The 22,583-nt window shown below is 43.4% G+C and overlaps 6 protein-coding genes across 6 annotated transcripts; 4 read left to right on the top strand and 2 right to left on the bottom strand.

The window, feature by feature from the left end:
• Positions 1 to 3,145: 3,145 nt before the first annotated feature.
• F5Y00DRAFT_231186 (uncharacterized protein) lies at positions 3,146 to 6,652 on the bottom strand. Its single transcript, XM_048006995.1, has 2 exons — positions 4,014 to 6,652; positions 3,146 to 3,958 (listed from the first exon to the last, which is right to left on the bottom strand). The coding sequence occupies exons 1-2, from the start codon at positions 6,382 to 6,384 to the stop codon at positions 3,597 to 3,599; spliced, it is 2,733 nt and encodes a 910-aa protein (XP_047866858.1). The 5' UTR covers positions 6,385 to 6,652; the 3' UTR covers positions 3,146 to 3,596.
• A 209-nt stretch (positions 6,653 to 6,861) lies between these two features.
• On the top strand, positions 6,862 to 8,168 carry F5Y00DRAFT_22293 (Snf7-domain-containing protein). Its single transcript, XM_048005803.1, has 5 exons — positions 6,862 to 7,152; positions 7,222 to 7,436; positions 7,505 to 7,565; positions 7,626 to 7,883; positions 7,940 to 8,168. The coding sequence occupies exons 1-5, from the start codon at positions 7,147 to 7,149 to the stop codon at positions 8,078 to 8,080; spliced, it is 681 nt and encodes a 226-aa protein (XP_047866857.1). The 5' UTR covers positions 6,862 to 7,146; the 3' UTR covers positions 8,081 to 8,168.
• F5Y00DRAFT_22300 (putative Fe-containing alcohol dehydrogenase) lies at positions 8,165 to 9,950 on the bottom strand. Its single transcript, XM_048005815.1, has 3 exons — positions 9,325 to 9,950; positions 8,779 to 9,265; positions 8,165 to 8,645 (listed from the first exon to the last, which is right to left on the bottom strand). Exons 1-3 carry the CDS (start codon positions 9,664 to 9,666, stop codon positions 8,257 to 8,259), a joined length of 1,218 nt encoding a protein of 405 aa, XP_047866856.1. The 5' UTR covers positions 9,667 to 9,950; the 3' UTR covers positions 8,165 to 8,256.
• A 1,676-nt stretch (positions 9,951 to 11,626) lies between these two features.
• On the top strand, positions 11,627 to 13,533 carry F5Y00DRAFT_259946 (PP2C-domain-containing protein; the record flags this gene model as incomplete). Its single annotated transcript, XM_048010961.1, has 2 exons — positions 11,627 to 12,955; positions 13,015 to 13,533. The coding sequence occupies 2 exons, from the start codon at positions 11,627 to 11,629 to the stop codon at positions 13,531 to 13,533; spliced, it is 1,848 nt and encodes a 615-aa protein (XP_047866855.1).
• A 3,108-nt stretch (positions 13,534 to 16,641) lies between these two features.
• Positions 16,642 to 21,623, top strand: F5Y00DRAFT_22250 (uncharacterized protein). The gene is made up of 4 exons (XM_048005730.1): positions 16,642 to 17,026; positions 17,200 to 17,387; positions 17,507 to 20,887; positions 20,957 to 21,623. The coding sequence occupies exons 1-4, from the start codon at positions 16,953 to 16,955 to the stop codon at positions 20,998 to 21,000; spliced, it is 3,687 nt and encodes a 1,228-aa protein (XP_047866854.1). The 5' UTR covers positions 16,642 to 16,952; the 3' UTR covers positions 21,001 to 21,623.
• A 240-nt stretch (positions 21,624 to 21,863) lies between these two features.
• F5Y00DRAFT_268010 (uncharacterized protein) lies at positions 21,864 to 22,583 on the top strand (the record flags this gene model as incomplete). The annotated part of the gene is made up of 1 exon (XM_048012172.1): positions 21,864 to 22,583. Exon 1 carries the CDS (start codon positions 21,969 to 21,971, stop codon positions 22,581 to 22,583), a length of 615 nt encoding a protein of 204 aa, XP_047866853.1. The 5' UTR covers positions 21,864 to 21,968.

The following is a 22,583-nucleotide window of genomic DNA, read 5'->3' as shown; positions in this document are numbered from 1 at the left end:
TTTATAATTAATTATTTAATTATTAAATTAATATAAAAATTTTTTAAATATAATATTAATAATTTAAATTTTTTTATTAAATTTATATTAAAATAAAAAACTTAAAAAAAATCGTTAATTTATTTTAAAATAACGTAAATTAATTATAATATTAAATAATTAAAATTTTAATTTATAAAATTCCGTTAAATTATATACGTATAATATTATAATTTTATTTTTATTTTTTTTTTAACCGTTTTATTATATTATTATTAAAATATAATTAAAAGTTATTTTTTAAAAAAAAATTATTTTATTAACGTTATATATATTTTTAAACTTATATAAATTAATAATAAATTAAATTTTAACCATATAAAATTTAATAATTAATTTATTAATAAATTTGTTTTTATTATATTTAATATATTTTTAAATATTATACCGTTTTTTAAATTTAATTAATTAATTAATAAACTATTTAAAATTAATAAAACTTATATATAATATTTTTTAAAAAAATAAATTAAATAAATTTTAAATTATAATTTTAAATATATTTTTAATAATTAAAATACGTTATATTTATAACCGTTAATATTATTTAAAAAAAATATTTTTAATATTTAAAAAATTTATTTTAATATACGTTAAATTATAATTCGTTAAAACGCGAGGGTTACGCCCGTTTAAGCCATATAACGCATAGCCCGTATATTTATATTTATAAATCATAAGTAAACTTTTTAATAAATTATAATTTAAAGTTACTTTAAATTCGTACTCACGTTACGATAAAATTTTAATAATAAATTTAAACATTATATTTATAAAAATTTTAATATAATATCACAACGTATAAAATAGTTTTAACTTAAATAACTCGAAATTAATAATATATTACATTTATTTATTTAAATTTTTTACATATCCATATAACGTTACGTTATTATATCGTAACTTTAAACGTTAAAATCACTTTACGATAAATAATATTACCACCACTACAACCATTAACAACACAACCAATAACACGTATAAATAAAATAAAACGCATTATATTTTATTTAACATAATAACTTTAACCTTCCCGCCTTTTTTATATATTTATATAACATCGCGTTATAATATCGTAAGTTTCAACGTTTAAAAACATATTAAAATATTACATAATATTAAAATCGTTACATTTAATCTTAATTATTTTTAACACTTTAAAACTTAAAACACGTAAATTAAATTAATAAATTTAATAATAAAATTAATACAATTATATAATTAATTAATACTTATTATAAAAAAACATTAACATTATTATTTTTAATAATCTTATTAATTAATATTACAACCGATATTATAACCGGTATTACAACCGGTTACAACCGTTATAACCACATTTAACAACTTTAAAAAACTTAAAACGTATAAATTTAATCGATAAACTTAATAATAAAATTAATACGATTATATAATTAATTAATATTTATTATAAAAACGCGTTAACGTTATTATTTAATAATTTAATTAATTAAATAATATTAATATTACTTTTTCGTAAATTAATTTTTTAAAAAACACGTATTTAAAATAACTTTAAACTAAAAATAAAATATTTTAAAAAAAAGGTTATATAAATTGTAATTAACTGGAAAATAATATAATTATAAAAAGTACATCCTTTTAAACTAAATATCGAACCTCGATTTAAAGTCATTTAAAATAACGAAAAATTAAATTTAATAATTTATTTAATTTTTTTAATTTTTTTTAAATAAAACTTATTAAAATAAATATATTTATTTAATAAAATTTTATATATTATTAAAAATAAAAAATAACGCTTAAATTTATATTTAATTTATTATTAATACGTTTATTATCGCCATTTAAAATATTATAATTTAATTTAATAAATTAATTAACGTTATTTTTTAATAATTACGTTACGTTATTACGTTTTTATTAATATTATTTTAAAAAATAAAAAATACGTTATTTAATAAATTATTTATTAAATTAATTAAATATAAATTAACTTATTTATAATTAAATAATATATTATTATTAAAATTTAAATTAATTATTTAAAGTTTAAAATTTAATATTTTTAATAACGTTATAATTTTTTAAAAATTAAAATATTAAAAACCTTATAATTTTTATTTATTATTAACTTTATTTTATTTTAATTAAGTTAAATTTAATAGTTAAATTTATAAAATTTACTTTATTTATTTATAATTTTATTATTTTTATAATAAATTAAATGGTAATTTATTTTTAAAATTAATAAATTTATTATATAAAAAAATTCGTTAAATTTTATATAAAATTTAATAAAATACAATATCGATTTATTATAAAATAAATTCGTTATAAAATAAATTTATTATAGCAAGATTTAACTGTATATATTACGTATATAATGTAGCAAGGTAGCTACCAAGTTATTAAGATATGTAGGTTATCTCACACCTATACTACGTGCATCAAGGATGGGATGGTATGTTAATCATCGGCCAACAACGAGATTGCTTTACACGTGTCAGCACCATGTTTTCTCTCTCTCCTCCCCCCACTACTAGCCTCCCTGGTCCTAGATGTGATCAACTTACGTACGTCTTTACGCGGTTAACTACGTGAGATGTAAAGTGGGATATCTGGGTAGATCAATATGATTAGTTAATAAACGATATTCTTACTCGGCTGTATTACCTACTACGTTAGTATAATATGCCAAATGTCGTCGGTAAGCTGTTGGAAAGCCGAAATATTCAATAACCTTCTGTTAAAATTCTAGATGAGACATCTAGGACAAAGAACATGTATGTATATACGAGCCACGGGCTCGCCAGATAGGTTAAAGTTCCTCGCGGAACAACGAAGTTATTTCCATGCTGTTTGGTTCCACTTCGTGATACCTTATCAATAGTATACTCTTTCCACGGGAAAAAAAAATGGATGACAAGCTGTCAGATAGCCTAGAGCTAGCTTATCTGTTTGTCTTTTACGTATGTATGTTATATGTAGGTTTGTAATCTCAGTAGCTCTAAAAGCAAACATTTGCGTGATCGTCATATAACCCTGTGTTAATGCTATAACGATACTAGGATCGTTAGATATCTATCAGTGCGGCTTAATACTACTCGCTCACGTTTACCCCAGTTAATCGTGGTCAATAATTCACACGGATACAGTTACATATTACAGGAACGGAATGCTACCGTACCTATTACGACGTAAGTAATATTATATTGTCTACGCTATTCATGCTGCTATCATGCTGCTATCTTAACGCTCTACGTAGATCCAAACTCGGTTAAGCCCTGATTTTCCTTGTGATTTAGTATAAACTAGTACGTACGTACATAGGGATCGAGGAAAAAGAATGGGGGAGTAGAGTTCATACTCGTCCAGCTTACAACTGACTCTGGACGCCACCAAACCATTTGCCATTCTACGTCACTCGTCAAGTTTTTTTTTCCCGCCATCATCCGCTAAGACTATTAGAAAAGGAAGTGCGTGAGCTCAAACAAACGAGATGTCATGCTGATAATCCAAGTGTGCCCTCCTCAACGCCATTTCATGCCGTACGTACATAAATATGTCTTGCTTCAAGCAATGTTTACGCCGGCAGAGGGCAGAGGGTGTGCATCGAGATCTATCTCCTCGACTAAGCTGCGTTGGTGGGCACTCTCGCGTACTAGATTACCGAAATACTTGAGAGCTACCTCACTCTCACCGCGCACCTTCATGGTCTCCTCTTGACGCTTGCCAAGTTGTTCGACGGAGCGCGATAAGGCAACCCGGAGGTTGTCAGCAGGGTATCGGAGTACCTTGCGCACTGAACTCGAGATGCGGTTGCTGTTTGCATGGACGTAGTCGATTGCTGTTAGCTGCGCTGAGATCTTTTCAGACAAGCGGTGAGGTAGCGAGTGCGGTATTTGCTGAACAACATAAGCTGCAGCTGAGACGGCTGCACAATAAGAGTTAGCTTTAATTCCGTATCAATACACCATAGTAATACATACCTGCTAGGACTAAGCCAGGGACAATCAGCCTTCGAAGGTTGTCGTTACCGACGATCTTCACTATGTTCAGAGTGTGGTCCATCCATCCCATACCGCCAACCAAACGACCACCGATGGCGGTGGCAACGGTTAAGGCCATTCCAGTACCAGCCAATTTCTCTTGCCGTTGCATAATTGTAGACCAGTCGACAAAGTCCCATATCTCGGTAGCTACGTCAACTTGCTTCGCTAATACGTCACGTCTCCTTCGGAACATGACATCAGCGCGGAAGTTGAGATCATGAAATTCGTTGCCGAGATGCATTATGCCGAGTTGTTTGATCATATTTACGCCGCCAACAGTCTTTGTCCGTGCATACTCCTCACAGGACGTGACTGACTCCGAGATCTGAGACAGCATTGCTTCCTTCAACTCTTCGGCGTACTGGAAAACGTGGAATAGACCTGGATAAGGTACACCGGAATTGCCATCACCAGCGTGGGCAATGACCGAGTTGAGCGTGGTTCGGGTGTGGTCATAAATGTCTTTACAAGTTTCCTCGATGGTTTGGTCCACATCCTCACTCACCTCAGCTTTTGCTTTCCTTGAAGCTTCTAGCTGAGGCTCAATAACTTCCAATTCGCTCAACACTCGCTCTAATTCGGACGTGGCCATCTCGGCATTGACAGTAGCAAGTACGTTGACATCGTTGAGGATGTTGAGGAGGTAAGTTTTAGCGGGCGCGAGCTTAGACCGTGCTCGCTTTTCCAAGACGAACCGCCTTAGGGACTGTTCCAGCTTCTCAAAGTCCCGAACCTTCTCCTTGTCCTTGCCTTTTCCTTTGGGATCATCACCAGGGTCGTCACCACCTCCACTTGAGCTACCACTGCCTCCTCCGTCTGGACCGCCGGGGGGTGGGGAAACTGGGATAGCGTTGCTGGATACGAAATGCACGAGTTCGGTGGACTCTTTAAATGTACGAGGACTTAGACCATATACCTGATCCAGGATCATCTTCTGGCACCGTTCCTTGTCTCTGATGAGATCATAACCGTTGACTACCATGAAGATATACGCTTTCTCTGCCGCAGCAGCCCAGATGAACTCTTTTGCAGATTGGGTGAAATGATTCGCAGCAGACACAACGAAGACAACCACATCTATCTCTTCCTGGCGCGCAAACACAGCCGTCGTCTTGGTCGTATCAGAATTGAGACCCGGTGCGTCAATCAAAGCAATGTCGACAACGCCGTTATTGAGTAGCGATTCGTCAATCGTTCGTACATCTTTGATGTAAACTTTACATTGCATATAGGTAACATTGTCGAGGACAATCTCCTCTAAGTCACTTAGGGGGAAGACGTCATAGGTTGATTCGTCGTGTCGATTGTAGATGGAATCTTGATGGACTGCGTGGACCTCCTCAACTCCAGCGTTCTCCCTCGCATCCAAGACTTCGCAGAAAATGCTCGTGCATGGCTGCTGATCTTCCGGGAGAACCTTTCGGCGCAGTAGCGCATTGCAAAACGTAGACTTTCCGGCGTTCAGGTCTCCAGTTACCAAAACCTTGCTAGATGTGTCCTCGATTCTTTCACGGAGTACCTGTAAATGCTTGATGCTGGAGCTAATCTTTCCGTCCAGCAATGCGGCAATAGATCCTTTTTCAAGAGAATGGACAAGCTCGGTCTGGTGTAGATTGCCTAATTTAAGGTCCAACTTTAGAATCGAAAACTCCTGTGCAATTTGCGGCGTCACTAATCTCGGCGAATCCACTATGTTTTTATTCTCGGCATCCCTACTGGATTCTGCAGTTTCGTAGTCTTCCGTGGTCGTCATCGATCGTCGCAATGGGCGCGAGCGGTGCGAAGAGGGCTCTGGGCCCATAGTAGAGGTATGGTGTATTCCTGGACGTGGCGCGGATCGTTCGGGAGAGACTCTTTCCACCCTCTGGACTGAAGGGTAGTGCGCAGGCCAGGAGATATTTGTCTCTTGGAGGGATTTGAGGAGATCGACAACCTTACTGATGGCGCGATTTAAAGATGATCGATGCTGGTTATACCACATCTGGTGAATAGCTGCTGCTTCCTTTCGGTGTTCAGAATCCGGGCTGCTGGAAGAACGACGTTGTAGCGGCATATCCCCCGACAAGGACGGGCCAACTCGAGAAGAGCCGACCGGTCGTCTAGATGAACCAGCATCGTCTCCTGCGATGCTACCGCCGTAGCCCGAATCGTCGTCTATAAGTGTTTGCAGCCGTGAAGCATATTGCGAGGAACCGCTGCCGACGGTCATGTAACCCGGGGCTCCGGAAGAAGACGGAGGTGATGCGGATTCTTCCTCACGGTTCCGTCCGCGGCGACCTTTGCCCTTGCCTTTTTGATTGCCGCTCATCGCTTTCGTTAAATTCGTAAGCTCATAAGTATTCCCGACTTCGAAATCGATGGTGGGGAATCGATCCTCTGGCTCTCGTGGTGATTCGCGGGGTAGTTGTAAATGAAAGATTATTTGGGTAGAAAGATGAGCGGTGATGGCTTTTGGCTTTTTTGCTTTCTCGAATAGAGGCGACCTCGGGAAATTATGGCATGGTGATATAGAGAAAAAGCTCTGATTGGTTGAGATGATGTGCGCTTAACAGTGAGTTGCAGCACCTTATCGACCCATAACCCTGGATTACATCAGACTTTTGGACATCTAAATCGAGTGTTACGCTCCTTTATATGCATATATACCTCATACATATATACACTAGTGTAAAAGTGTGTTTAGTAACGGGCACTAAGCGGGGCCTATTACGTAGCGGGATTGGACATTATGTACAAAGAGGTATGTACATTAGGTACCTACGTACTTCCCCCATCATCACTGCATGTGAGGTTGATCCAATTCAAGGTTCTCATTAATTGGTACGGATCCGTATTTACCAGGCTACCAGGCTACACATCGCTGACCGCTGGGAACTTATTGGGAACCTATTAGGAATCAACCGAGATTTATGCCTATTTGGACTCCATCGACGTAACGATACCGCGTACTTCACTAAGAATCGTCAAAATCGCTAGACATCAACGACCCCGTTCGCCGGCAATCCGATACCTTCTCTGCTTGAGCACGATTCCTAGCTGCCTCGTGTGAGATACTCCGACTTTCGCAGCGATGAACGTAAGCCGGCAGACCACAATAACTCGCAAATGGTTATATGGGAATGGAAAGCTGACTATCTACGGCTAGATCCTGGAATGGGCCTTCGGTAAGCGTATGACGCCTGCCGAGCGTCTACGCAAGAACCAGCGCATGATCGATAAAGCAATCCGGGAACTAGATCAAGTGCGAGTTAAACTAGAGAAGCAAGAAAAGACTCTCGTCGGTCAGATTAAACAGAGCGCGCAGAAGGGGCAAATGGGAGCAGCTAAGATCCAAGCGAAGGATCTTGTACGTACGAGAAGGTAAGAGGTTCTAGGATCGTAGACGATTACGTAGGGGATCCCACTAACACCCGATCGCCCTTCTACAGATACGTCGAGAAATTCTACGGGATGAGGAGTCAACTACAGAAAATATCGTTACGGCTACAGGTCAGTCGCTTCTAGTCGCGAACCTATTAGTTGCATCACACTGACGAGCACGCGCTTCAGACCCATCGAACCAACGAGCAAATGATGCAAGCAATGAAAGGAGCTACGGTCGCCCTCGGCAGTATGAACAGGTCGATGAACTTGCCCGCATTACAGCGTATCGCCATGGAATTCGAACGAGAGACTGCTATTATGGACGAAAGGCAGGAGATGATGGATGATGCGATTGACGATGCAATGGACGTTGGCATAGAAGAGGAGGGCGATGAAGTTGTGGAACAAGTCTTGGAGGAAATTGGTGTCGACCTAAATCAAGCCGTAAGTAGAAGACTACTCACCGTAACTTGCAAGCCTCGCTGTCTAACACTGAATAGTTCGGAGAAACCCCGACAGGCCTTCAATCTGAGAAAGTTCCCGAGGGGCGAATTGCCCAAGCTATCGGTGGCCCTAGCGGCGGCGGTGGGGATCCCGGGGATGATGATCTCCAGGCTCGTCTTGACAGTTTGAGGAAATAAATATAAATATGGATTAGGTGTAAGGTTTTACGTGCGACAGCAAAGGATTTAACAAAGACTGGACTTGTTGAGACATTAATATGTGCGGTTATGAGCGTAAGGCGTGGAAGCTTGGGATCTGTTTTTTATGGACATTGTTTTATCTCATACGGGATAATATACATTACGAACACAGCTCATTCGAGTACCATCCTTAGTATCTCCAACACGCCCTCCTTATCCAGAGGGGCTGGATTGGTTTGTACGCAGCGATCCTTCAAGCTGTGCTCGGCGATATCGCTAAGTTTATCTTCGCCAATACCAAACTCACTAAGCGTCCTCGGCAGCTCAAGAGCGCGGATGATAGCATCCATCAGATCGCCAAGGTCAGCCGTCTTCTTTTCCAGTCCTTTCTGGGCAAATATCTCTCTGGCTTTAGAGTCTTCCCAGAGGAGCTGGGTAATGGCGTTTTGACGTTCGACGTTCGCGCCCTTCTTGTAGTTATACTTGCACACGGCTGGGTTCAGAATACAACTCGTCTCGCCATGACTCACGCCCGCTGGGCCTAATTGATGACCGATGCCATCTGCAGTAACTAGAGTTAGCAATATCTATCTTCGAGAGCTTTGGAGTTGGTTTAATCGCGGGTAGTAGTCTCGGGAGTTTATAGCTACCTACTCAGAGTAGACTGATAGAGGAAAGTCTGAGATTTCACTTACGGCTTGCCCCTAAAGGCACTCCCCGACTACCCGCGCTCATAGCATCTCTAGCACCAAGTTGACACCCCAATCGTGCCTCAAGGTCTTTAGGATTTTGCTTGCTCTTGATTAAACCTGGGATAAGCTTAGACAACCCGTCTCTAGCATCCTGATCTGCCGCATCGTCACTCTTCAGGGAGCAGAGGGTTTCCACGCAATGGTCTACGGCTTTGATACCGGTGCTTAGCCAGACTTTATCGGGCGTTGTCGTACTAAGTTTTGGGTCAAGGATGACCAGGGCAGGACTCCGTAGCGCTCCCGAAAAGGAGTGTTTTTGCCCCGTCTCGTCGTTCGTCGCACCTGCAAAGGGCGAATACTCGCCACCCGAGAGCGACGTGGGGACGCAAACAACCGGCACTTTTGATGGTTTGATATCATCACGCTTTTTAGGGCTTGTTGTACAGAGAGAGTCTAGCTCAGCATGAGTTGAGACATCGTTTGCTAATGCCTAGTGTACGTTAGTATCCTAGCCCCTTTATCACCAGCCACGGGATGTAATAAGCATACGAATGAGACTATTTTAGCCGAGTCTGTTAGACTTCCCGCGCCTAACGTGACGATTAGGTCTGCATCGACTTTTCTTGTGTCGGCTACGACCTCAAGTATCTCAGACCAGAGAGAATGCGGCTTCATGCCAATCCTAACACCGGCGATTTTGTCGCCCAATCTTCTTTTAAGCTCATCGAGGTATGCCGTATTTCCCGCAAGAGATCTAGAGCAGATAACGTAGATTCTAGTTGCATGAAACGTATCGTCTGCGTGTTTAAAGAGCGATTCGACGAAGGGCAACCCGAAGCTTAGAAGCGGCCGTTCCTGGTCTCTGAAAGCTGGGCCAAATGTCTCTGTCATATTGGGCAATGTAGTTTTATTTTTTTAGTTGTGATAATTTTCATAGTTGCCGTTAAGCCTTGAAAGTGAGTGAAGGCAGACAGAAGGTATGTAGACAGGCGGTTACTTATAGTTATGAATGCTATTATTATGTCACTATGAGACCTAATATATGTACGAAGCTATTAGATATATCGAATATATCAGTAACAATATTACCAATCCATATGCAAAGTCCTCATCCAAACCTATTAATAATATTGATGGTGTAAGTTCTTTAGTAAGACGCTGAGATACTAGAAATGGTAAATAAGATTCGGGTAGTTGTTTGGTAATATCGTAAAAGGTTTAGTATAAACAACACTGTCCTTCTAACCTAACCTAGGTCATAACATGAGATTCCATTGCGATAGCTTGTTATACACTATGGTAGTGGCGCCTTGGTGGATGAATTAAGTCGACATTGTAGAACAAGGGGCGTTTTAGACGTGGCTTTTTCGGACCATGCAGCTTTACCGCAGCTGTCCGCGTATGTGGGGTAAATGATATCATCTGCGCGCTTATCGGGCTCGCGTTCGCTATTATAGATTTAGGAGACCGAATCCGTATGTATTCTAACCTCCTTTTTACACATTATCCCACAGATGATATCGACAATCACATATCCGAGTAGTTTAGTAGGCCATCTTGGGTTGGAGATCTATTGGAAAAATATTAAGATATACATACATCATGTATGTATTTAAGATAATAGATATATCTATGAGGACAGATGCGTGCAGATAGATAGATACTGAAATTCAGGTGGGTACATGTAGTGATCGTCAAGTCTCCCAATCGGATTCCCAATAGGATTTCCCCATTGGTTATCATTGCCCCTAAGATGATTGCGATTGCGTCCCGGATGCTATTGTAGCTCCGAAGCACCAGCGCCTGTGGTACTGCCTTTCTGTGCACAGACCAATTGGCATTCTCCGTCCCAGGGTAGCGCCTTCCTTCAAGCAACCTGACTAACAAGCTAACCAGCTAACCCAGCAGCCTACCTAGGCAGGTAGGGGTGGACCTGCTCAATACACCAGATTTCTCCCCTCGTTCGTTCTCAATTCCACCATTCGTTACATCACACACCCCACGATTCATCACTGTTCAACTTCGCGACAACTCTTGTACTTGTACCATACCACACCATACAAACTCTACACGTCTCAGATACCCTCTTCACTCAGAGCCAATGAGTACGTGACATAGATTAATTGCCTGGTTAGTCGCAAACTCTCCTTTCTTTATCCTCTCAAAAACAGTGACTCGACTTGATTCGAGTCTCAATCCCTGTCTGTTTGTCTCTACCTGTCTCTACCTAATCTAACCTTACATTGCCCTACACCACTTATCGCCCTACCTATCTTATTAGGTATCTTATTCTGCGCCTGTTTACTATTGCACAGCCCGATCACTTCCTATTATCCTCGGTATTGTCTTCTTCTCGGTTCCTCGTTCCTGTCCTTCTCTTATACTTGGTATAATCGCCTACCTTACGGCGCTAGGCGCTTCCTTTTCAGCTCTACTATTCATCACTCCCTTACGGTTAAAACCTCTATCCCCGAACAACAAACAGGGTTCCTATACGATACAGTACTACATATATGATGACCACAGCTGTCTAACCTAGTCACTCTTAGCGTCCCACCGTCACAAGACTTTAGCCAAACGCCTCATATATGACGACAGCTCTATACAGACTCAAGTATCTTGTGCGCCCAATTCTTTGATGCCAATCTACATAAACCTTTGTACAATCTTTTTTTCCCACCTACCGCACCTCCTAAAAGATCGGCGCATTTCTCCGCATCGCTTAACGACTTAGGCGCATCCTACATATTGACCTCATATCCCCCCTCCACAATCGACGACTTCAACTCCCGAAAATCTGGCAGGGAACAAGCGACGCAGTCTCTCTTCGCAGGGAGGTCTGCTTAATAGAATGTTTGGCGGCGGCTCCAGTTCTGCTGCGGCCAAATCCGATACTGTTGTAGCCGAATCTACGAAGTCGGAGAAGAAATCCCCGTCTCCGGACCGAAAGCACGAGTCCGTTTCGGGTGTGGCTCCGTCAAAATCTCCTGATCAAGCGACTAGCGGCGAGAAGCGCAGTGGAAATGGTAGCCCGCCCGGGCGACATAACCCCGATACGGGCAATTCGGAGAAGAAGCGCAGGAGTTCTGGCGTTGGGAGCAAAGCCAGCAGTCTTATAGCCAGCGCCAAAAATAGCTTGAATTTCGGCCAGGTTGGCAGGACAAATAGTGACGCTGGCTCTCAGACTCCTCTACAGAAATTAGGCAAGCAAGATCAATCTCTTGCGGTACCTCAAGGCCAGCATAATAACTCTGCGGGCGAATCCCTTCCAGGTCCACGATCTACCTTCCGCGTCGGTGTCTGGGAAGACAGGAACAAAAAATGCCGTCGTACAATGGAAGACACGCATGCGTTCCTCTACAATTTCCTGCATACTCCTGCACCCCTCATTGCCCCGGATTCGGGCAATAAGAGCCAAAAGTCCCAAAGGTCTACATCAGAGGATTCCAGCCAGCCTGAGTCGAGCGCGCAGGACATAATAGAAACCGACAACGGCTACTTTGCAATATTTGATGGACATGCGGGTACCTTCGCTGCAGACTGGTGTGGAAAGAAGCTGCATCTTATTCTCGAAGACACCATACGACGAAATCCTAACGTGCCTATTCCCGAACTTCTGGATCAGACTTTCACCAATGTGGATGCACAACTCGAGAAGCTTCCTCTTAAAAACAGTGGCTGTACCGCAGCTATTGCCGTCTTGCGTTGGGAGGACCGGGTTCCTAGCTCAAACTCCGCAACCGGTTCTCAAGCCATCGCCCCGGCAGCTGCAGCTGCTTCAAAGACGCCGGATACATTAAAACCTCGGGATTCGAAGCTTGATAATAATGATAGTAGTAACAATGCTATCGCCGAATCAGCTCACGCAAGGCTGAAGGGCACTGCGGTTCGGCAGCGTGTTCTATACACGGCAAATGTGGGTGATGCTAGGATCATTCTATGTAGAGCTGGTAAAGCATTACGTCTTTCGTATGACCACAAGGGTAGCGACGAGAATGAAGGAAAGCGGATCGCGAATGCTGGAGGCTTGATCCTCAATAACCGTGTGAATGGTGTATTAGCCGTCACTCGAGCTCTTGGAGATACATACATGAAAGACCTTGTAACAGGTCATCCGTACACCACCGAGACCGTTATCCAGCCCGAAATAGACGAGTTCATCATCATTGCTTGCGACGGTGTAAGTCCATTATATATGTGTGTTTTCTTTATACTTCACTGTTACTAATAAGTGCCTAGCTCTGGGACGTTTGCGAAGACCAAGATGCTGTTAATCTCGTTCGCGACGAACGAGACCCGGCAGCTGCGGCTAAGAAGCTTGTTGACCATGCCCTGGCTCGCTTCAGCACAGACAACTTGTCATGCATGATCGTCCGATTCGACAAGGCTGCCCTGCTAGAGAATCAAAACAATAAGGAGAATCTCATCGGTGTGGAAGGAGACAGCTCTGGTGCGGGAGGCAAGATAAGCGAAGCCGATAAGATTGTAAACTCTACTAAGCAGAAAATTGCCGAAGGCGATTCGCCAGCCGTTGGCGTATCAGCTAGTAACAGTGGCCGAGGCCATGATCTTATAGCCATCGACGACGGAGATTCTTTCAAACCAACCATCATTGAAGGGCCGGTCGAGGAGGAGCCTTCGTCCATAGAAGACAGCGACGCGCCGGAGGTCACTACACACGCAATCCCGAACCCAGACGGTCTCGCGACTCCGGATTCGACAGCTGCGAATACGACTGGCCTGCCGTTGAAATACTAATTCCGGTTCTTTTATAATGGGATTATTGTACTGTTCTTGGGATCTCTCCACCAACAATTACATACCTGTTTTACATCCTGCTTCCAAAAGTTGCTGCCAAACTTGACTCTCGCGATACACTAAGGTTTTCGTTATTCAGGAGGCAGTAGGGGGGCATGTCTAACGTTTTTGACATGATGTGCATATTTCAGGTGAACCTTGATCAGTACATGACCACGATGCTACCATAGTCAAGCTGATAGCCTACGAAGATGGTTGGTTCCGTTGGCCATTTCATATTTGTATTAGGGAGACATCTTTATGGAGTAAACGAAGACCCGACCATTTCGGGGGACGAAGATAGCAAGTGGGCTGTAAAGCCTACTGACAATGATGATTTAACTTAGCACGGACTTATGAAAAGGTAGTGGTCAGCAATCAATAACATTCTGGCAATATGAAAGCTTATATCCTCACCCATGGGAAGACCAGACTAAAAGATGAGAATCTTAGAGACAATTCGGGTTAATTGTCCATCCTCGATGTTAGATTTAGGCTTTTTGCCATTCTTCTAACATTAAACCCATATCTCAGCTTCGACTCTCCCTCCTTAGCGTCTTTGGCGAACAACCCTTTTCCGTCTCAGACGAGCAAATGTATAATTTACTCGTCCCGAGTAGGTTGTCAGCCCTAAAGTAAATTGCAAGTAGGTGTAGGCACCCAACTAGATATAAGAGGTCTAGAGAAAGAAAAAAGCTGTTTTAGATCTCTTTCTCTACTGCTAGCGTAAATTAAGACTGGATTAGACATTCGTTCTTAATAGGAAGATTCTCCGCAGGATAGAACAAGACGTTAGTAAATAAGGTCTTGCTAGGTACGAGAAAACTCTCTCGGTGTTTCTAAGCTAATCTTTCGGCTGGAAACGACTTAAGGTTCTTACATCTCATGTATGGTCGGGATTATGGGATGTGTAGGTCAGTCTGTTATCTTGATTTGGGGGAGCAATGCTGACAGTTGATATTAATTCTACATGTATGTATTATATCAGCATAACTACAGCCACACCGTCATACTCGATGATACTTCAAACAAGAGCGTAGTATTACAGATGCGATTACAAGCCGGAGTTTTAGTACATCTAGTTACTTGCTATCTAGAAAATCCAGAAGGTTGTCTGAGAGGTTCAAGTAAATTTGGCTTGCTTAACAGGTAGCCAATCCTCTCATTTAATATGGGACGCGACATCTTGACAAGTCCGGCCTACGCTTCCTTCGGGTAGGTTTCTGGTTAACAGATGGTGAGCACACGAAAGTTTTCGGCCATCCGAATATGCTATACAAGTTATCTCATCCGTCGAGACGAACATTTATGAGGTAGGTATTGAATGACACGAGTTGTCCCGGGTCGCGACGATGTTACCCTATAATATGTCTTACGAACTTAGAACGCGGTATATTAGGTACCTACATGTATCTACGTAGTGTATATAACTAGATAAACCCAGGCCCTTTTTTGTAGTTAGAAGTATTAGTTCGAAGTCATCTACGGACACGTGAAGCTTGAATGCCGTATACGATAGTATTTCTGTCTCTGACGGGTATCCTTATACATTCCCGCGTATTCAAGATAATTTACTGAAGATCCTTTTCGCCTAACGGCAATGAAAAGGAGATGGCCGAGCAAAATCTTGGCGCCTTTTCCGAAAAGTCCAGCAGAATATTAAATAAGGGGATCAATAAAAGCGAGAGACGGCCCTCCACGTTGTGCCCCTGAAAGAGGATACTGCACAGTATTAATGTTGATATACTGTACCAAACTATATTCATTGGCGTCGCGCAAGCTGATTGGCTTATTTCGTAGATGTCTCAATGCTGGAACTATGAACCTTGAAGATTGCGCAAGATCTAACGTGGTTATGCGTTGCAAAAAAAAAGGGTGCGGGGCTCGAAGCTGCTCGTCGCTCTAACCTGATATTATGTACATATGCACGTACATACATATGTACAACAGGCACAATCTACTAATGCAAGGTGGTCGAGATTAGCGCTTCTCTGTTGTTACAGATTTAGGCTAGTGTTGGCCGAGATTTGAACCTTCTAAATTACGTATTCCTCTACATACCAAGATCAGCTTCAGCAATCTATTGTCACATTGTAAGTTTACATATTCCAAGGCTTCTTTCAATGGGAAAACCCCAATGTTTAAGATACGGGGTTCGACCTTGGACCTTCAATGGAATGGAATTTGAATAGGGGATGGTATTACATATCTCTTCCCTATATTTGCATGTACTTCATTATGTACCTATGTATCGAATCCCGATTACATAAGTACCTAATAGGTGTACTTCGTACGCACTTTCCTAAGAGAGGTACCCAATCTAGCAGTCTGGGTAGGGTAATCTCCTGTTAGGCAGGTACCTCCACAAAACAAGTGTGAAAACCAAGTGTGAAATCCCAAGTGCACTTCCGATGTTCCCCCTTTCTTCAACCGATCGACTATCATTGGCTCATCTCTAAGCTTACCACCACATTTTCACTCCGTTGAATCTCTTTACCAGACTCTACATACCTCCCAGCCGTATCCTGTCTCTCTTTCTACATACATACACATTGCTAGAAGTAGAAAGATAGAAGGTGGCTGTTTGTCTTCTGTCTTACTATTAATTATTGTCACTCGTCACTCGTTTAATTCTTTTTATTTATATCATCTTACAAAGTACATTAAAGGACCTTACGTTTGTACGAACTTCGGTGAAAGCATCTTCGGCAGTTTCCTTAGATTGTTCCTCGCTACCACGGATCATTCACCCTTTTAGGATCCTATTCACTAGTTTTTTCCCTTCTATCGTCGTTAATAGTGTCTTCTGTCCTACATAACATAACTGCTGAAGATTATCTGAGCCGTAGATGTCTTACTAGCGCTCGGGCTTCCGCACCGGACACCACCCCCTGATCCCTGGTCTATCTACATAGCATATGTAGGTAGTTTAGCTGCGAACGATATTACTATCCTTCAACCCCCTATCGAAATTTCCTGCCCCCCTGGTCGAACCCCATACCGCTATCCCGCCTAGTTTCGTTTCGGCCGCTTCAACTTTTCTTCATTTGTGTACAGAAATTCGGTTCACGTTATGCGCCTTGTCGTCGACACCATCTTTATGGTGATATCTCTGTAAATACTTTATCACCTTCGAATGGTGTTATCTCAATGTCGAACCAGATTGCCGGTACCTCGAATTGGCCCCTGGTTCTGGTTCCGGACAACCATCCGATCCTTCCTGTATCTCGCCTGCCGATAAGTTGGTTGTAGGCCGGTAGGATTCGAATCGCATATAAAAAAAGAAGAAAAAAAAAGAATACAAGTCGACGATTTTTCCAGCGTAACAATCCGAATCCTACTAGATTAGCTGTCGCATTGGACGGCATCTTCTAAGAAGAATGTCGTTGAATGGACTGGACGATGCCAAGGTTATAGAAGCCCACGAAGTCGCTACCACCGAACCTGGCGGATGGTATGAAGCATCTTTTCTTGTCTTGAGCCAAAACATTCCTCGTGTGGTAAATATGTCGTGATCTACGTCACTGTCACCACCACAATATGTTATCTTTTTCTATTCCCCGTCCCAGATCATTTGTTTGTCGTTGAGCTTGCGCCGCTGACTTAAGTTTGGTCCAACTAACACAGGTTCCTTCTCAAATACGCCAATCGCGACGAGGTTGAGCTTCTTGATCATGGGAGTGGTGGTATCGTTGATGTTCGTGGCGCAATTGCAAAATACGAAGAGGCATCGCCATTGTACGGCTTCCTCAAGTACAGGCGGAGGATTGTCTTATTAAAATACCAACCTGAGGATTGCTCGAGACTTATCCAAGGTGAGATATTCAGCTAATTATATTATACACCTATTGTCTAGTCATTTGCAATCTGGCTCTGGAAATAGAAGACTGAACAGGATAAGTTGCTAATTCGATTTGAATTTTGTCATGTATAGCTCGTGCAGCAGTGCATTTCAATGCTGTTTGTGAACGGTTTGCGCCGTACGATATCACTTTCGAAATTTCGGTAGCCAAAGATCTGAAAGATAGTAAGCTTTCTGCAGCTTGTTCGCTGCATACTGCTTCCGGATCGGCATGCTCGTCCTCGAGTTCATTACGACGGCGGAGACTGAATGAGATTGCTGAGGAAGAGGAAGAAGAAGAAAGGGAGAGGAAAAGGCAGTCCACGGTTAAGGAGGAAGATAAACGCGCATCATCTGTGTACTCGGTACCCGCTCACTCACCGCCTATAGCACGCCCTACCGTACTCGATAGTCAACAGATCTCCGCCCCGCAAGAAACCAGCTTTACCTCAACAGCCAACGTACCAGAATTTACAGGAGCTGACAGACCGACATCTCCTACACTGTCCGAAAGTGCTCCACGTCTATCCTCCCAATCCACGCGCCCCGATTTATACGGCTACGCGACATATACATATGGCAAACCAAAAGTGAAGCTCGGCCCCCGACCATCTCTAGATACAAACAAAAGGCCTTCAACCGCGGAAAACTTTCGCCCCACTGCAGCCTTGCCGGCAGGATTTAAGCTATTCTCCAAGGGGACCAAGAAAGGGCAGTCTCAGGATATGGAACACGTCGAGAAGACTGAAGAAGCTGAAGGGGGGGTTGCTTTGGATACCGCCCTGGCGCCATCTAAACCCATCCCTGAGGTTCCACAAGGCACTGGCCTTCCACTGCCCCCGCGACCCGCCACAAGCTCGGGAGCTTCTATTAAATTAACCACTCAATCGCTAGCGCCCCCACCGACAAAGGAGGTGAAAATTACACCTGAGAAAGCACGACTTATGAAGGCCATGAAGCTGAGGGAAAAGAAAAAGATGATGACTACTACAACAACGCCAGAGCAGACAGCACCCTTAGATATTCCACCTCCAGGCGAGGAGAAAGAAGGATGTGATACTGAATCTAAAGATTCTCTACGAATCAAGGGCGACACTGGTCACCGTGCCGTATCCAACGCAGATTCTGGTATTGCCATTGACCCACCCACCCCGATGACGATCAATACCGAGGATACATCCTACTCCCGCCCAAATTCTCCGACGGGTGGCACATCATCTGAAATAGGGGCATCCACGAAAGCATCCTCCCTATCCGAGTCGACTGACGAGATTGTCCAGGCCTCGAAAGACATAAGGAAAGAGGCTGAGGAGGTTGCGCCTAGAGATCTTCCGGGAATGGAAGACGGGCTGGAACAGACTAAGACGAACACGGATGTTTTAGACGCGAAAAATACTGAAGTCAGTCAGAAATCTCAAGAGGGTCCAAACCATCCTACACAAACAACAGAGCATTCGCTCCCTAGTTCAGTCGAGGCGGATGGTCGTACTGATATCATCTCGCCGCCCAATTCAAAGGGTAACGAGCAACCCCCGAGCGAAGAGGACACGCCCAAATCACCTTGGAGATTGCCTGTTTCAAAATTCTCTTCCAACGAGCCGCAAAACTCAGCCGAACAGAAATCACCAACAGCTCCCCGTCTAAAATCAAAATTCTCTATACCAGATATCTCTCTTCCCGCAGAGCCCGTTCCCGCTCTACCGAACACATCCGTAGAATACCGTGAACAGACCGGAGGGGAATCATTCTCGAAGGCTGCCTCAGAGATCACGATTCCCCCGAAATCAGCTAAGCGCAGGACCGTCGTCGGAACCATTCGAACCGACTTGACGAAGACCACGCCTCACTCTGAATCCTCTGATCCGCTTCTTGACGATGCTTTGATGGAGGAACTACAGTCAGCAACGTTGCAAGAAGCCAAGCCTATGCTCGTGTCCAAGTCACCTATTACTCCTGTTTTCCCCAATCCTAGTTCCGTCAGGCCAGGACCGCCACTATCGCGTGCAGTCTCAAACCCGATGCGTGGGCCTCTCCTGGCACCCAGTGATGTATCACAGAGCAGTGCTAGAAGTGTATCGGCGGGTGGTGCAGCTCTACTACACAATATCACCCGACAGTCGTCGAATGCTGGTTTGCAAGCTAAGAAGAACAATCTCGGCTCGAGCATCTCGCAGAGAATTAAAGCCTTAGAGAAGCTCTCAGGCCCTGGTGGTCCGGAAGACGTTCGTCCGAAAACCGCAGCACCATCTTCGGCTTTCTTCAGTGTTCGTAGGCAGAGCATTAGAGAACCGCCAAGACCTTCTTCCGTGCTGGATCATACCGGTTCTCCAGAGCAACCTGCTCCCACAGCTGAACAATCTCAAGAAAGACCTAAACTTTCCGGCGCGGAGAGGCGTGAGAGGTCTCGCTCGGTGGCTAGCCGGTTGTCCATGTTTGAAATGCCAACGCAGAATTCGCCTCGTGGGCGGCCCGACTCGATTCAAGTCACTGCGAGAATCGTCCGCGATCCTGAGCAAAGTCTACCGACGCAACCTGAAGTAAATGCAAGCCCCAGTGACTATCCCCAGCTCGAATTAAAGCAGTCACCACTCATTGTAGACCTGCAAAGACCGGAATTATCTCAACCTGTTCCTGAGCCAGTGCCAACCCCACTAGTACAGGTGTCCAAGGAGACAATTCAAGAGAGACGTGATAAAAAGTCAAACTCTGATGATGGTGAGAAGAAACATCGGCGCTCTTCTTTGAGCATAGTCAAGGATTTTATCAAAGACCGCCGAACATCAACTGCTAGCAAATCCACTGATAACTTAGCAAAAATGTCTCCGAACGGATCAAAGTCTCCAAGTAGGCCACCGTCAACCCATCAGACCAGTGGTGGTTTCGCGCGACGTTTGTCAATTTCAAGCCGTCGTTCATCTTTCAGTCGTGAGCGGGAGAATTCGATCGGGTCGCCCGCTGTCCTAAGTGACAGTGGTTCTGGTGATGATGATAAGAAGAGCGATAAAAAGTCCGAGACGCGAGCATCTCGATTCATGAGACGCTTGTCGAACTCTCTTAATGGAAACAGGAAAGTCACCAGCCCGCACATTTCTCCTACTGTCGCTGAGGAAGATGCGGATCAGCTCGCCGCTCCTACGACTAACGACACCCTGTCTTCTCAACCAGCGGTTGTGGCGTATATGGGAGATGTGAATGTGCAGTTTCCGGACAACTTGCTATGGAAGCGTCGCAGCATGGCTCTAGACACCCAGGGATTTTTATTTTTGAGTGCTATCCAAGGCGCCGCAGTGGCTGGAAAGGATAAGGCTGTCGCTGCCGGTGCTAAGCGTTATCACCTGAGCGACTTTCGCGCACCCTACATCCCTGATGTCGAGATCCAGGAACTCCCTAACAGCGTTGTCTTGGATCTCGTGGAAGGTTCGTGTCTGCAGATTGCCTGCGAAGACCGAGCCGGTCAGTTAAATATATTACAAGGTAAGTAACGCAAGCCCTATTCAATATATTCTCTTTTCTAGCTGGCTTATATACTAACACCATATATAGCTCTCCAAGACGCACACCAAAGTCACAGCTCCTTTAGACAATAAACTCTTCGAGGTCTTTCTATTATACCGAGCGGCCTACTTCCGAATGGCGAAAATTTCCTTGATTATGACAGATACCCGAACCTCTTTTCACCATTGTGCCAATAAGACGACGCATTCTCTGCATTTCCTTTTGTACCCTCAGATTCATCCAGTCTAACGACTCTTTTCATTTCCGACAGCAACTGTCACCTATATTTCCATTTTCTATGGAGTCGATCCAGCTTAGAACGGACATACGCTTGCTTAGTATGTTCCTGTGGAGTCTTGTACTTTTGTAGTTTCTCTTCTGCCTTGCCTCTACGAGGACATAGCACCAGTTATCCTAGCAGGTACTGCGAGGACTGATGTGTTTTGTTGCATCGCTCACAGCGGAAATGTGTTGATACTTACTATTCTGCAGTCTCAAAACTAAGGGGGGCTTCGTGAAAACCGGTGGGCAAGAGACTGTGTGTAGAAGGAGTTGGTATCTGGGCTTCTGTACATAGCAACAACATTGGCGTGCGTTACAAAAGCCTGCAATGTATCTATTATTAAAAATTAAGTATGAAAGTCATCTAATGTAAAATTCCCCCCATTAATCCACGTCGTGTCTAGCACGATGTTACATGAGTCTAGAAAATATATTACTATATCAAGAAGGTTGTCTTCGTTTACAATGTTTAATGAACAAAAGAGCTGGCAACGCCTTGTTTGGGGGTGATAGAATTGGGATTAAGAACAAGATATTGTAGTTGTGATGCTATTCTTTGTCTACGATAGTCGCGACAAGGAAGCAGCTTCAACAAACTAATATAACAGCATAACAAGCTATTATTGGAATGCTTTGCAGGATAAGTATTTAGCCAAGAATATGGTATCTGTGTAATAAACGTAACAGCCAGCACTTATTGAAACATAATTTCAAGATCCATAAAAAAAAAGCCAAGTCACAATTCGAAGATAGATATCCAAGCCTCGAGTAAGAAACCATGAATCGCCCTACCTTCCCTAAGCCTCGTCCCAAGGGCATCCTAAAGACACTATCAGTCGACGTCAAGCTACCATCCCCCAACAGAGTCACATTCGGCATCGCCCACGACGTGCAGACGGGGGAAGAGGTACCGCCGAGCCCACGGACGCACAAGGAGTTCTGCGCCGAGACTCGAGACGAGACGATAATGCTCCGGTTCGCGGGCCTCGGAGACAGCGCAAACAAGATACTCGAATATATCAAGACAAAGGAAGAGGCTCGACGGGTAAAGGGGCTGATAAAGGCGCGCAAGAAGATCCTTAAGAGATGCGCGACGGAGGCGGCGGAGGCGGCGAAGACGATGGCAGTGGCGGCGGAGGAACGCAGACTGAAGAAGGAGTGGGATGCTAAGCTTGCCGAGTGGGAGGCTAGAGACGCCGAGAGGGATGCTTGGCTTGCCGAGCGCAGGCGCAAGGAGGCGAAGCGTAGGGATGAGGAGCTTTATTATCAGTTTAAGGCTAAGAAGTACGATGTTAGGATGGTGCTGTGTCTGCAGGCTATTTATGGCCTACTGTCACGGCTGGTTGTGGCCGTTTCAGGAACTTCCGTTTCAGGACCTTGCTGTTGGAGGTAA

This window comes from Daldinia vernicosa (genome assembly GCF_022497035.1).
Source record: "Daldinia vernicosa strain CBS 139.73 unplaced genomic scaffold F5Y00scaffold_12, whole genome shotgun sequence".
Lineage (NCBI taxonomy): Eukaryota > Fungi > Ascomycota > Sordariomycetes > Xylariales > Hypoxylaceae > Daldinia > Daldinia vernicosa.
The sequence above is the reverse complement of the archived record's forward strand: the minus strand, read 5'-3'. Positions and strand labels throughout refer to the sequence as shown.